General features: G+C 46.9%; 1 protein-coding gene across 2 annotated transcripts in view; it reads left to right on the top strand.

Moving 5' to 3' along the window:
• galnt10 (UDP-N-acetyl-alpha-D-galactosamine:polypeptide N-acetylgalactosaminyltransferase 10 (GalNAc-T10)) overlaps window positions 1-14,600 on the top strand; it is a 46,112-nt gene that overhangs the window by 4,808 nt on the left and 26,704 nt on the right. For both annotated transcript variants that reach the window (XR_003798152.1, XM_029258041.1), the window contains exons 2-3: window positions 12,117-12,222; window positions 12,302-12,440. Coding sequence is in view for 1 of the 2 variants with exons in the window: in XM_029258041.1 (XP_029113874.1) it covers window positions 12,117-12,222; window positions 12,302-12,440 (245 nt within the window). In the remaining variant the exon portion in view is untranslated. The remainder of the gene's footprint in view (window positions 1-12,116; window positions 12,223-12,301; window positions 12,441-14,600) is intronic.

The raw sequence follows: 14,600 nt of genomic DNA, 5'->3' as shown, positions 1-14,600 counted from the left end.
AGTCGAGGTCGCCTCAACTTAGCCGGAACCCTTGGGCCTCGGTGTGCATTGATTTGATGTTGACTGACTGCACCTGGACACATTCGCTCTTTCATCATTTTCAAAGAGCAGCGCCACGAACTTCAAGGCTGATCGTCTGGTCCTGCCAAAATCCACCAGGAAGCCAAGCAGGGTCAGTTCTTCTTGTCCGGGAGTCCTCTGAGCCGCCCAACGATAGACATTCTTTATCAGAGAAAACTAACGCAGCCTTTTGCTGCTGCAAAAAAGTGGGATTTAAACTGACCAAAGCTTGCTCTGAGGTGGTAACCTCCATCTGTAGGGCACGGGGGGCAACCGAGGTGGAGGAGGGGCCTGGTTTCCAGAGCGTTACATAAGCCACATCTGCCTCCAGCCGGCACCCTGTCTCTAAACCCGTTCTTGTCCGAACCAGGGAGACGTGTTGACGGCGAGCGCTCTGCGCGTGCCCGGCCGACCGCGGCGCCATAGGCGCTGTGTACCTGGGAGCCACAGACAGGAACAGAGAGTGATGGTGAGGGCTGTGCCCCGTGCTTTCTAATGGAACGGAAGCGCCGGCTCGTGGGGTAATTAAGTCTCTATTACATCCACGCGAGGTAATCCTCTCCACTGTCCCTTGGCTTCCGTGTCTCCGCTAAGGCTCGTGCTAATTGGTCACCTCGGATAGAGCCACCACACGCCAAAGACCGACGCGGGCCAACATTAACGCGGCAGCAAGTGCATCGCACGTCATGTCGAATGCACGTTTGGTTTCCTCTCCCCTGACTCCTCTTGACAGCGCTCCCGCGCTGACAAGCTTGGCTAACGCAGCTCTCTTCTCCGAATGTCACGGCATGTTTTCCAACCTTTAATTTTACGATACTGACGGCTGTTTGTTGATATTTAAATGCCAGCTAAAACCAAAACTACTTAGGGTGCACTTTTTTGCGAAAAGCGCTGTTTGAAATTCACGGCAGTGGCTCGCGAGGGTAGTTTGTTCTTCCGTGCTGACGGAGGATTGGGAAAATCCCATGTCTTCATTTAATCTGTCACCCATTACAGTATTCATTTGCTGACAAAGGATTTGTGCTCGTAGACTGATGTTTGCGGAAGGAATTCGGGTCAAGTGCAGTGACTGAGTGCGAAGCAGATGCCGCCCCTGTGGGTTTTAAACTCGCAGCCTTAAAGAATACATGTGGGAGCAGCTCTTGTGCACAGCAGCCGTTTAACCCGTGACCCGTAATCCCAGACCGCCGTTGACCTTTAACCCCGCTACAAAGCTCAGTTGTTTAGAATAACGAGGGGTCGCGCCACGTGTCTCTTTGACTTCGTTTCCTGCGCTCGGCAGTCTGTGGAGATGCGTCTTGTCTCGATGTTACACTTATTGCTGAGCAGGCCATCTAGTCTGGGAATACAGCGTAAATTTTTAAACTATAACAAAAGCGACTGCAGCTGGCAAGTGACAGAAACTTGTGCCGAGAAGTAGTTGGCGTCTCCGCGAGCCGTACCCTTAGAACACTGGGCTTGACCAGCACATCGTTTATTTCGTTGTTCTAATTTATCATTTTGCTGGAGCTTCTTCCCGTCACCTTTACAGGACCCCTCATATATCGCTCATTTTGTCGTCCATTATACATTTTAATACCTTAACCTCTCACAGGAAGTAGAAACAGCGATTGATATTTAAGAGGGGTACTGTTGAAGTTTCGTCCAAATATGTGGATGACAGAAGTGTTTAACTTCTGCTGGAGGAGTTAACGTTTGATCTGCGTAATAATTCAGATGAATTCTGGAATGCTAGGACACATCTCGGTTCTACATGATCACCCTTCTGAGTTATTGTAACCTTTGGCTCTTATTTTATGTGTGTGGAAACTTTTGCCATTTCTTGGTGTTCTGATTCAGTTCCGTTTTGTAAATTTTATTTGATTTTAAAAAAAAAACACGTGTTTGTGAGAGACCAGGAGGTTGTCAGTTCAATTCCTTAAGTGGTACTCGGGTGTTCTGCCTTTTGGAGACGATTCTTTGCCTGAATCTGCTTCAGCAAAGTAAACACAGCTGTAGAAATGGGCACAGTGGGGGGGAGCTGTGCCAGCAAAAGCCGCTCACGAAGAAAAGCATCTGCTGATGGGGTAAAATGCGAAGCCGAGGCCCGTCTCGCCCTACATTCCACCAACCCTCTGCCCTACATTCAAAATGGCGTTTAGTCCTCCAGCTGTTCCACTGTGCAGGTGCAAGTTGGCCTTGCGGACGGGTGGGGGTGGATAATGTGTCGCAACAGACTGCGCGAGAGCTTCCGCTGTCCATTCTCGCCAGTTGCATCTCTCGGAACTCTGGGGCGACGTGCAATGTCAGGTATGGCGCAAATCTGATCACCTCCAGCGACTTTTCTCCATATGCTTTGTTTGTTCTCTTGAGCTCGGGTAATTCTGCAAGGAAGCAGCGTGTGACTCTCAGAAACAAGCGTCGCTTTTATGTGAAAGGAATTAACTAAGAAGCGACGGTTGCTTCCCTGTGAAGCCCCCGGCGTTGAAAAATTAGGCTCGAACGAATGTTGTGCCCTGGGTGAAAGTATTGACCAGCTGAGAGCCGCGCTTCGTCATTTAGAGGATTAATAACTTTGGACGGCTTCTGTTGTTGTTTTTATTGTTGCAGATAACATTATTCTGCTGGCAGCAGCTGCATGGGAATGATGTGCCACTGTATGGGAGGTCTGTGTCACGACAACTGCTGCCCGCCCACCCACACACACAAACACACACACACCCACCCACATGCACCCAGACTGCTACCGGCGGTTTTCTCACTGGCTTCGGTGAACCATTTACCACCTCAGCACTTTGTTCATGCTTTATTTTGTTGTGTAGCCCACACTTTTGCCCAAAGTGGCGCAGTTTAACCATTTATTGAGCGGGATGTTGATGTAGCGGTAGTTCCCGTTGAGCACATTGCTCAAGATGCTCGCCGCCTTTCTTCACATCATTAGCTCCTTCTCAGGCCTTTCTGGAAGGCTTTGCACTAGTCTGGAGCCACAGCCCTGTTTCTCCGCTTGCCTGCGGTGACTTGCAGCAGCTTAGGGACCAGTGGGACCTTCTGGGTATTGAGACAGTGTAACAGATTTTTTTTTTTCTTTTTTTTTTCTTTTTTTGTTTCCATCCCAGTTTTTGCGAAGAGGCTGCTGGTCAGACTCAAGGTGTGATTAGGGTTGTACACTGGGACTGTTTCTGATCACGTAGGATGCTCTCGGCGGAGTTGCTGTGGATTCCTGGTCTTAGGCTCATTTCTGTCTGTGCCCATGGGTTTCAGTTTTTACCTGTGATGCGCACTTGACTCAATCCTGTAGTTTCATGGGCTTACAGTGCCCTTCCTCACAGCGGGCAGTAGCATACAGTGGGGGGTCTCTCCATCGTAAGAGTTTTGAAAGCAGGCTGGAGTACCCAGTGTGCCAGCATACACACGTCTCCAGAACAGAGGAGTAATTTCTGCCTTCTCCAGTTGAAACCGCTCCACGGTACTGCGGACACAGTCAGAAGGGGGTTGGCGGGTTAGATGATTTTTACAGATGGGAAGAAGCAGCCATGAAATGGAGTACAGCACTCCGTACTCAACAGCAGCACTGATCGGTGTCAGTCTCTGCACACATCGGAAACCTCATCTGACAGCTCTCAGACATCCAGTGTGCATCAGGGGTGTCTTCGAAAAGGGTGATGGTGAACCGTTAACTTGTCGCTTTGAAGACAAAGATCTTGGCATTTGCTTTTCGCTGTCTGAGAGCCTGAAGGAACACCGGCACGTTGCAAACAAATGGAGAAAGATAGCCTTACACTAAATATAAAGTATTTTCTTAGAAGCGTCCAGCAGCCACTATGTAATTTCCACGGCTCCAGTACAGCTTATACTCTTAAGGCAAAGGTATTTCTAGTGTTCACATAATGCACTATAATCATGTGTTGGGAAGTCTGACAGCCAGCAGAACTGTTGAGTCATGGGGATAAAAATAAATGTATTTATCAACAGTGTCATGATTTTTGTGGCAGAGTATCATTAATACAGACTTACTGTGTTGTGTTACCGTGGCGTCAGCGGGCTAGTGTGTCATCCTGCATGGGTGCCAGTGATGGCAGATCCTGGAGCCAAGCCTGTTTCTGCATGTTGCGTTACATTGACTCCGAGTCAGAGATTCGTCTCGGTGCCCAGCGCCAAGCCTGACTAATCAATTCACTCGTGAACTCGATTCACGTTTTTAATTTGCGCAGACCTGCACGCGTCTGTCCAGCGCGACTCAGAGATGCCAGATGTGCGCGGGGAAAACGTTGACATGGTGCAGTTAAATCTCTCAGCTCCAGGCCTTAATCTGGCGTGGATGGGATTAGGGATGGCAGAAGTTCGTTTCAGAGCCCGCTCGTAATCTGTAAATCCCTCCATTTAGAAGCTGCTCCTGGTGTCAGGATTTTAAGGTTTAGTTTATTTTTTGTTTTATGAGGCCTGTGTTCGTTTGGATCGCGTCCAATGGCAGCGCCATCGCTGTTGGAGTGTTGATTCCGCGTCGCATTCCTCGGTGATTGTCCAATGCTGTCTTCGCTGGGAAAACCATAAACCCGGCATCGCTGCATCCTGACAGACGTTCTCCAAGAAAGACAGCACCGACGCCCCCGCAGTTTGTTACCAAGGACCATCGGATGAATTGCCCATTAAAAAGGTACATTAAAGTTAATTAAAAATCGCTCAACCAGGTGAAATTGGCTGTTTTCCCTTGTCATTCCTTTTAGTCTGATTCAAGCCTGAGGTGCAATGGACTGTCAATTAAAGGACCTGAGATGATTTTTAAAAAAAAAAAAAGACATGGGTGATTATGTTTGATTGTCTAGTCCAAATGTTTACTCTTTGCTCTGAATATTAATTATTTGAGTCCTGTGCCTTCGGTGCTACTTTGTTACTCTGCTTTACAGGAACATCTACCACACTGATCTGACGTGTCAACACGATAAGCGTTATCGCAGTGTTCTCTGAGGGCGGTGCTTAAATAAAAGATAACACTTTTAAATCACATGGTTTCCCAGTAAAACTTTTTAAAATAATGTTCTTTATTTAATCCGCTTCGTTGTCCAAGGCGTTTTCTTCTTATTTTTTTTTCCCCCCTTCAGCGTTCCAATCAGCTTTACAGTGATTTACCAATTTATGCAACAGGTTATTTTGTATTTTATCAGTTGTGGGTAAGTACTGTGATCAAGGGTTTGACAGCAGGAGGGTGATTTGAGCTAGTGGTCTTCAGATAGCAAGGCAACAGCTCTAAATGCTTCCCGTCTGAAAGCGTACTGTTGGGGTTCGTTGCGGAAGTGAAGGAGGACAGATGACGGCATGCAGGAGGCTGTTTGAGAACTGCTGCCATGAATGGCTTTTCGTTTTGCTTTTGCGGAAGAGAAAAGGCAGGTTGTTAGTGGGGGGTGTTTGGCCAGCGGGTTTTAAAAGCTGGGCGTAAACTCGGGAGAGAAAGTCAAAGAAGTCGCGTGAGAATGCGAATGAGCCGAGCGCTGTGGTGGGGAGACCTGGAGAATATTCCAGAAGGAGTGCGAAATACCTTAACCCTCGTGGTGGAAGAGCCACGCAGTACAGCATTGCGTACGCTTGTCGCCACGTTGTTAACTTTGCGTGTTTATGTGTGTGAAGGGCATACTGATCTCCATAGTTCGGTACGCAAACATAACAAAAATCTCCCTCTTCGCGAAGTGCGGTCTTTATCAAAATTTTTCTTCAGACTGATTTTCTGTTTTTCTAACGGCTGTCTTATCTCTGGAAATTAGGTTTAACTCTGCATAATATCAGCGCTGCACTGAATGTACTCTGTCTGCACTGATACTCTTTGTTGCCAGTGAGCTGTCATTTTTCGGGTGAGTACCATGCTCAAGGTCCTAGAGCGCAACGTGGAATTCGACACAGGAACCATGATGCTGTAAGGCCCTGAGCACTAGACCATCTCCTGCTACATACTTGTGTTAAATAAACCTCATAAGTGTCCCCCAAATTAATGAAATGTTTTACTGTAGAATTATGTCGTGTTTCTCAGAGCAGCTGCGTCTGAGGTACGACAAGTGGAAAGTGAAGGTGCCAGGTTTGGGACCCTGCGACGAAAACGGCAGCGCGGTTAATGTTTTGGATCGTTTGAAAGAGGGACGGTTACTGCCTGGTTTTTATGCAGGGTGTGGACCGGATGGACAAAACTGCACCCTTGGATCAAATATTGGCAGCATGAGGGTCACAGCAGGCCCGCACCTTATCCAAATGTTTACTTGATTATTGTTGAACTATTACTACTTACTGTTTTCATTTTCTTCCAGACCGCATTGAAACCAGCATTGTGTGTGTAAAGAGGGCAGAACTGTGTTCAAGAACTGTTAAAAGGCCATTAAATAAACTTTGACAGGTTATCTTAGAAAATTCATAACCACAAAACACACATACTGTGCCTAATCCCAAGAGCAATGGGTTTGAGTCCCCAGGATGGGAACCTGTCTTCTGCCCTTGTATGTTCTTAGTGGAAGACAAGTTATACAATTTCTTAGAAGTTATTTGAAGCCCAACAGAGCAAAGAATGAAGTTTGCTTTGCTTCCAGGAGTCTGCTTAGCACCTGAATAATGTAAGAGCATGATTTTTTGCCAGGATGTCTTTCTCGGCATTGTGGTGATCAGTCAACAGCAAGGAGTGCGCAGGGTGGCAGATGAACACAGCACTGTGTCCTGTGTTATTGAGTGATGGGTCGATGGGTGAGGACAGCGAGCCAATATATTGTTCAAGTAAACAACCAGTTCCATTTTCAACAGAATGTTGACACTGGTTTTACAGAGTACTAGTGAAAAGTTTGAATCCACTTCCTGGAAGCTGGGTTTCCTCGATGAGGCCTTTGATGAACAACTCTGATCAGGAGGTGAGGCTCCATGTCTTCCTAGTTCTTCTGCAGCAGTTCGCACAGCTGTAGGGCACCTGTGTGCTGCTTTGCTCCCGCACTTCTGTCCAGTTCCTCGCGCACAGGTGTTTCCCAGATGGACCCACACTTCTCACTGGTGCTGTTTGTTTAATTTAAGTAAATAAATAAATAAAAAACTCTACCAACAAGTGTTGGGAACAGCCAAACCTAAACAAATCTGTACCTCTCCACCGTTGGACTTTGGACCAGGTTGAATCCTACCTCCTCCTGTTGTACTCTTGATCAAGGTACTTACCCTTGATCAAGTACAGGATAGCTGATAGAGTAAAAATTATTGAGTTGCATAAATAATTGCACTTAGCTTGTAGCATGGCTGTGATGCCTTTGATGGGGGAAAAACCCTCTAGTGATGAGCATGTCGTGCATGTGGAGAACCTCAGGATCCTCGTAGGTCATCCAGATGCCTGCATCTCCTGCTCGGTCACGTGGCCCGTGGAATCCAGGGGGAGGTCAGTTAAGGTCTTCTCGGTGAGCCGAACACCAGATCCAGGTGGAGGAGCCCCTATAGGGCCAGACTGTTGACTGTCCTTCCTGTGACAAACACTCAGTAAAGGAGTGTATCACCGTCTGGAAGACGAGGTTCCTGGTCAATACACGTCAACTTGTCACCGTTTTCGTTCCTGCTGTTTTTCCTTGTCATCTTTCCTGTGTCGATTCCCAGAGTCCCTCTAGAAAGCAAGCGACTGTGGAGCGTCACAGTGCCAAAGTTTTGATTGGATGAAAACGGTGCCGTTGTGTGTGTGTGTGTGTGTGTGTGTGTGTGTGTGTGTACGTGTGTTCCGCCCTGCCTTTGAAGGTCTTTGACAGCAGAGTCGTCCCGCAGTGCTGTGGGGAAGGTGGCTTTTGGTGACATGTTTGAGAAGAGCTTTCTGAGCTACAGTTTGATCCTCCTCCCTCAGAGTTCTCTAGAATGTGAAGGTTGCCCTTCCTCCACGCACACATTTGTCGTAAGAGATGAGAATATATTTAGTTGCCAAAAGTTTGCTTTTTGTCAGTTTTGCTGCTAATGGCACCTCGAAAATGAGCAGCACAGGACCGGTGTTATTTCTTCAGAGTAGTTGCGGGGTGCAACACCCTCGCTTCTTTCTTCATGAGGAAAAAACTCGATAACGAAGTTTGCTCCGATCCCACGCTAGGGTGTTTGATGTTAACGTTTTGGCACACGTTGTCCCAGGTTTACAGACCCGTGGTGCAAGCGCGTCCCCGCCTTTACACAGCCCCTTCTGCCCTGAGGTCACGGCTCGGACTCGTCGGCATTCAGGGCCTTGTCGCTCCGCTCGCTGCTGGAACTCAAACTCTCCAGGGGCGGCTAGGGGGAGCACGATGCCAGGAGGCACCGGGGACGAGGGGGAAGATGGCTGCGGTTCCTCTGCAGCTCTGCCAGGATATGTTTAACACTGCGCCGTTTGAACTCCGGCTTCAGATAGACGACAGATAATGTATGAAAGGGCTCTGATACGAAGGCAGCCCTGCGTGGAACGCCAGATCTAACTCGGCGGGGTTTTTGTTGCAGCAGCGTTCTGCCGCCTACATCTGGCCATGTTTTTTCCTCACCCCAGCTGCCCTTTCGCTCGCTTGCAGGGGCTTGGTGACACAGGCTGTTCGGTACATCTCCTACAAAATGGGATATGATCATATGCACACTAGTGCCAGGCACACAGATATATGGAGATGTTGGAAAAAACTTACATATACACATTTTTTATTCAGTAGCATGGCCACTTCATGATACACTATATGGCCAAAAGTATGTGGAACGCCGCCATACCTATATGAGCTTGTTGGACGTCCCATTCCAAACTATGGCCATTAATATGGAGTTGCCCCCCCGCCCCACCGCAGCTATAACAGCCTCCAGTCCTCTGGGAAGGCTTTCCACAAGATTTTGAACTGTGTCTGTGGGAATTTGTGCCCATTCCGCCAAAAGAACATTTGTGAGGTCAGGTACTGATGTTGAACAAGAAGACCTGGCTTACCTTTGGCTTTCCAGTTCATCCCAAAGGTATTCAGTAGGAGTGAGGCCAGGGCTTTGTGGAAGCCACTCGAGTTCCTCCACTCCAAACTTGTTAAACCCTGTTTTTATGGACCTGGCTTTGTGCATAGGGGCACAGTCATGCTGGAACTGAAAGAGACCTTCCCCAAACTGTTTCCACAAAGTTGGAAGCGCACAGTTGTCTAAAATGTCTTTGTATTCTGTACCATTAACAGTACCCTTAACTGGAACTAAAGGGCCCAATCCAAACCCTGAAAAACAGCCCCAGAACATTATCCCTCCTCCACCAAACGTTTTAATAGGCACTGTGCATTCTGTAGCTAGTGTTCTCCTGGCATGCGCCAAACCTCGATTCTTCCATCAGACTGCCAGATATTGAAGCATGATTCATCACTCCAGAAAACATGTTCCATTGCTCCAGAGTCCAATGGTGGGGTGCTTTACACCGCTCCAGCCGATGCTTGGCATTGCGGATAATGATCTTTTCGGCTTCTGTGCAGCTGCTCGGCCATGGAAACCCATTTCGTGAAGCTCCCAACACACAGTTCTTGCACTGGGTTTGCTTCCAGAGGCAGTTTGGAACTCTGTAGTGATTCAACAGAGGATAGCCAATTTTTTCCGCACTTCAGCACTCTATCCCGCTCTGCTCGTCTGCGTGGTTTACCACTTTGTGGCTGAGCTGTTGTTGCTCCTAGATACTTCCATTTCACAATAATAGCAGTTAGTTGACTTGGGCACATGTAGCAGAGCAGAAATTTCACATACTGACTTGTGGCAAACATGGCATCCTATGACAGTGCCATGCTTAAATTCACTGAGCTCTTCAGAACGACTCATTCTGCTGCCAACGTTTCTCAATGGAAATTCCATGGCTATGTGCTGGTGCAGCTGAAACACCAGAACCCAGTAGTTAGGAGGGGTTTCCGCATACTTTTTGCCATATAGTGTATTACTGATGATGGATTGAGTTCTGTTTTTTAAAAAAAAAAAAAAGGTGTAATTTTAAAAAATTCATGACTTCTTAATTCAAGTTTCATTAAAATTAATAGTAATTTTAAAATGACAAACTCCCTTTCAGTGCTGACTGATTAATCTCAAAAGCTTGCAGCGTTTGTCATCTTGTAATTAATCATGGACACTCCGGAAGGTCAGATGAGCTATAAACACTGTGGAAGGGAGTTGAACTAATGTGGTCCCACACTCCTTTTTTTTGTTGCTCTTTATGCCATCTGACTCAGCAGGTAAACACAGGTCACGTTTGCTCTGCTGCAAAACATACATTTTGGAAAATAATATGCATTCACACAAACTGGAAAATGTTTGTATCTGAAAATTTGAAAGTAGGCCATTCCTAACTCAAGTGCAGTAGTGTTGCTGTTAAAATAGGGTGGTTTGTTGTGGTTACTGTGGGTATACTGTGCAACCATTCGATCCAGGGTTTGAAGCGCTCATCTTTTCTGTGTGTTGTGTTGAAGGAACCGGCAGCTGAATGTTCTGGAACATCATGCAACCTCAGAAAAAGTCTGTTTTTCGAGCATCATGCATAAATAATCCTACCCAGTTTCAGTTCAATCTTCTTATAAAGTAATCAGATTACTAGATCCTAGTGATAGTAACCTGACATGATATACTCTGTTACCTTGTGATTTATATTGCAGGTTGTGTGTGAGAGATACACACAAACATGGAGACCTCCTGTGTGTTTGCTACTGATATCACCTTTGTGATTTATACAGCAGGTGTTTATAAATATATAATTAAGATGAATATGTAAATGTAATCTGCAGTATTTTAGGTGACGCATCTTTCCTCCCCTCCCCCCCCCCCCCTTTTTTTTTTTTTTTTAAGTAACAGTTACAACATCAGCAATAACAACAATGAACATCTGAAAGTAACAGCCACAATACGTAGTGGAAACAGAAGTTTTCACTGCACCACCTACACCTCAGTCTCTTCAAAACAGAGATCCTTCGCCTCCCAGCTGGTCCATCCTCTTGTTGAGAACTCTGTCAATCTGGACAACCCGTTTGTTTCATCTACCTCGTCGGCTGAGAGCCTGTTAGTAACGATCGACTCAAATCTGTCCTCCTTTCAACATATCAATCCCACCATCCGGTCCTGCAGATATATCCTGCATAACATGCACGGGATCCGCCCTTATCTCGCTTCAGACTCTATGTAACTGCTTGTCCGGGGCATGGTGACATACCGCCTGGACTGCTACAGCTCTTTCCTGTATGACCTTCCAGCTACTGCCATCAAACCTCTCCAGCTGAAACACAGCACTGCTGCATGAGTCGTGTTTGACCTGCCGACGCGTTCCCACGTATCTCCCCTCCTCGTCTCCCTGCGCTGACTTCCTATAGCCGCCCGGATCACATTCAAGACCCTGTTGTGGCCTACAAAAGCATCGACAGATCTGATCGCTCGCTGCACCCCAAACAGACTGCTACGCTCCTCCACCTCTGTCTGCTCGGTGGTCCCACATATAAGAGGTCCGAAAACAAGGTTTTTGGTTCTGGCTTGTGGTGGAATTGCCTCCCTCTCTCTCATTGAAGATAGGTTTCCAAAACTCACCTCTTTCAGCCTTATTTCTCCCCTGATCTCGTAAGTGCTTGCTGAACGTGTGTTACGTTACCTGATTACTTTAAAAGAAGGAAAAAAAAAAGAAAACCCTGTTTGCAGCCACTTGCGTAATATATACTGATTTGGAATATTAAATGTGATAAATTGACTGTACTCAGGTGTCACATGCCTGTATCCAGATCTCTCCTTCTGTCGATGTGATGCACTCATTGTATTTTTCTCTGAGATGTACATTGCTTTTGGAGAAAAGTGTCTGCTAAATGGAAAAAATGTAAAAAAAAAAATGTAAACGGAAGTTGGCAATAAATGTTAGCTTTGGCATGTGACACGGAGGGTTGGTGTGTGGCCGATGTCTCCTCACCTGCTCTTTTTAGTCCCAGGCTGCATCCTGTGTTGCTCTGCCCTGCTTTTTTAAATCTATGAAATGCAATTCTTTTGGCTGATCACCATAATTTTGTCATCAAGCTACAGTGGATTTGGAGGCATTACTTTGAGATGTAGATTAGAGCCTAGGCATTATGAGAAAAGTGCAAAGTGTCACCTTTTTTGCATGTTGGCAGGGTTTGAATCCAAGGCCTCGCAAGGACACCCAGGTGGGACAGGACGGTGTGCGCAGGAAGGACTGGCACGACTATGAGGCGATCAGAAGGGATGCAGCGCGCTCAGGTAACCGCACCCGCGCACGCACGCACGCGTGCACGCACGTGTTTCCAGCTCACTAAGACAGCCTCTTGTGACCTGCTAGGTAACGGGGAGCAGGGGAAAGCCTTCCCGCTCACCGATGCCGACCGCGTTGACCAGGCTTACCGAGAAAATGGTTTCAACATCTATGTGAGCGACCGGATCTCACTCAACCGCTCCTTGCCTGACATCCGGCACCCAAAGTGAGTCTTTTCTTTTAATTTTGTAATTTTTTTTCTTAACCTATTAGATCTGTTGGGTCCTACACGCTTCCTGGAGATGGTTAAGCAGCTCTGCAAGTGCCAGCAGGCTGGCTGAGGCTCTCGGTCGTCTATAACCATCACAGTGGGCTCTGATTGGGTCGCAAGGTTATCCTGTTATTATCCCAGTTATGTTTATCTGTTTGAATTTTTAAAGACGATAAAGAGGACAAAACCCTTTCATCACCTACATTAATAACAACTTGGCAGGACTTAATTATTCTGAATGTTAAGTTAATTATTATTTCATTGTGCAACTGAAAAAAATGGAACAGTATGTGCCCCATTTATGTAGGTGGCTGTTTTTGGGGTAGTTCATGGTAAGTACTTTGGGTACTGCAGCACTAGCAGGGCTTGAACCAACAACCTTTGGAATACAAGTCTGTTTTCTCAACAGCTGCACCACCCGCTGGCCGGTGACAGCAGGTTGTACATGTACACAAGTTTGTACACGCACATTTGTAGGACGTGCATCAGAGGGCAGGGTCACAAGTTGGGACAGCAATGGGACACTGTAGGCCCCACCCCCAGATGTTGGATATTATAGTTCTGTCTGCAGTCCTGGCAGATCGAACCCCACCTTGAATGCGCCTCTTGGTGGGGACTCATCTCTAAATTGAATACTGCTGGGTGCATTTGTTCTGAAATATCACAATTTTTCACGTCTAAATCTAAACGGTTAAACAAATGGTTGATCTCTTGTCTATCGGGGGAGTGTGGTGGCACGGCGGCTTTGACCAGTACCTCACTGTTAGGCGGGCATGGGGTTCGAGTCCTGCTCGGGGTGCGTGGCAGCTTCATATTTCTCCCTGCGTGTGCCTCCCCCAACATACAGAAGAAGGCACTGGCAACCCCCTTCTGTTCCTCCCTTGCCATGAAAACCAAGCGGGTGGTCACTATGGGTCAGGTTTGATTCCGACATCAACATCATCATCTTGTCTGTAGTACTTAATTTAATCATTTAATTGGTAACCAAACCCAAAAAATTTTCCTTTTTTTTTTTTTAAATGGAATAATGGGTGTGGTTTTTCCAGGAAGTGTAAGAGATGCTTTCAGTGAAGTGAAAGTTTGCTGAAAAGAATATATAATACATAATTGTAATTATTAAAAAAAATTCCTACATCAGAGCTGCCCCAGTGGACTGCTCATGCTGTTTCTCCCTGTTGTTCAGGGGCCCCTTGCTGATGTTCAAAGGTTTGCGAAACGTCCATGTCGGCACCGGCGAACCTTTTAACTTCCTCTCACGGGTCCAATTCACTTGCTTCTTAATGACCCTGAATGAAAGTTAAGTCCAATTCCTCTTCGCTGTACCGTATCTTACACCGTTTCTCGTATTCAAGGCATCGGGAAGCCGCCCTGTTGCATTTCCTCACACTCTGGATCACCAGCTCCCTCTTGACACGTTTTGCGCGCGCTACCGGGACTGTTCCAATTTGCTGAGCGACAGTGAAATTTTGGTCTTGGTCAAGAATGGGTCAACAGCTGGGGCTTAGAGAAACGCATTACTGACGGCTCGAGTCAATGTGCTCCCTACAGGTGTGTTCCACCAGCGATACTGATGTTGACTCCCTTGATCTGTGTGATTATCTGCAGGGTACATGCACCTTCTTTGCATGCGCCACACACACACACACACACACACACACACACACACACACACACACACACACACACACACACACACAGAGTGCACAAAGGAGCAAGAAGGTACAAGCGGAGAATAACTTGGCAGGGCCGACGTGATCTAAGCTGACTGGCTGTGGTGCCATCGTGCAGTCAAGGTGTCTCTGAAGTCACAGAGGAGTGTGATACTCTTTGAAGTGTACCTGGCACATTAAAGATGGCAGTGCCATGAATACCTCAAAAGTCTCTCTTGCAGTCATTGAGCGCAACTCGTTTGTTCCCTTGGTCTCCTTTCCAAAGCCTCAACATCCGTCCTCCTCCTACACACTCTTGGCCTCTAAGAGCCACCCTAAAGCCACAGCCTTCCTCTATGCATTTGGCAAGCGCTTCTCTGCAAGAGGCGCCAAGAAAAACGAATCGACAGACAACTTACATCATAGACACAATCATTGAAGCACAGCTTGTGTGAAACTGTCGTTG

Source organism: Scleropages formosus, chromosome 14, assembly GCF_900964775.1.
Source record: "Scleropages formosus chromosome 14, fSclFor1.1, whole genome shotgun sequence".
In the NCBI taxonomy this organism is placed as follows: domain Eukaryota; kingdom Metazoa; phylum Chordata; class Actinopteri; order Osteoglossiformes; family Osteoglossidae; genus Scleropages; species Scleropages formosus.
The sequence above is the reverse complement of the archived record's forward strand: the minus strand, read 5'-3'. Positions and strand labels throughout refer to the sequence as shown.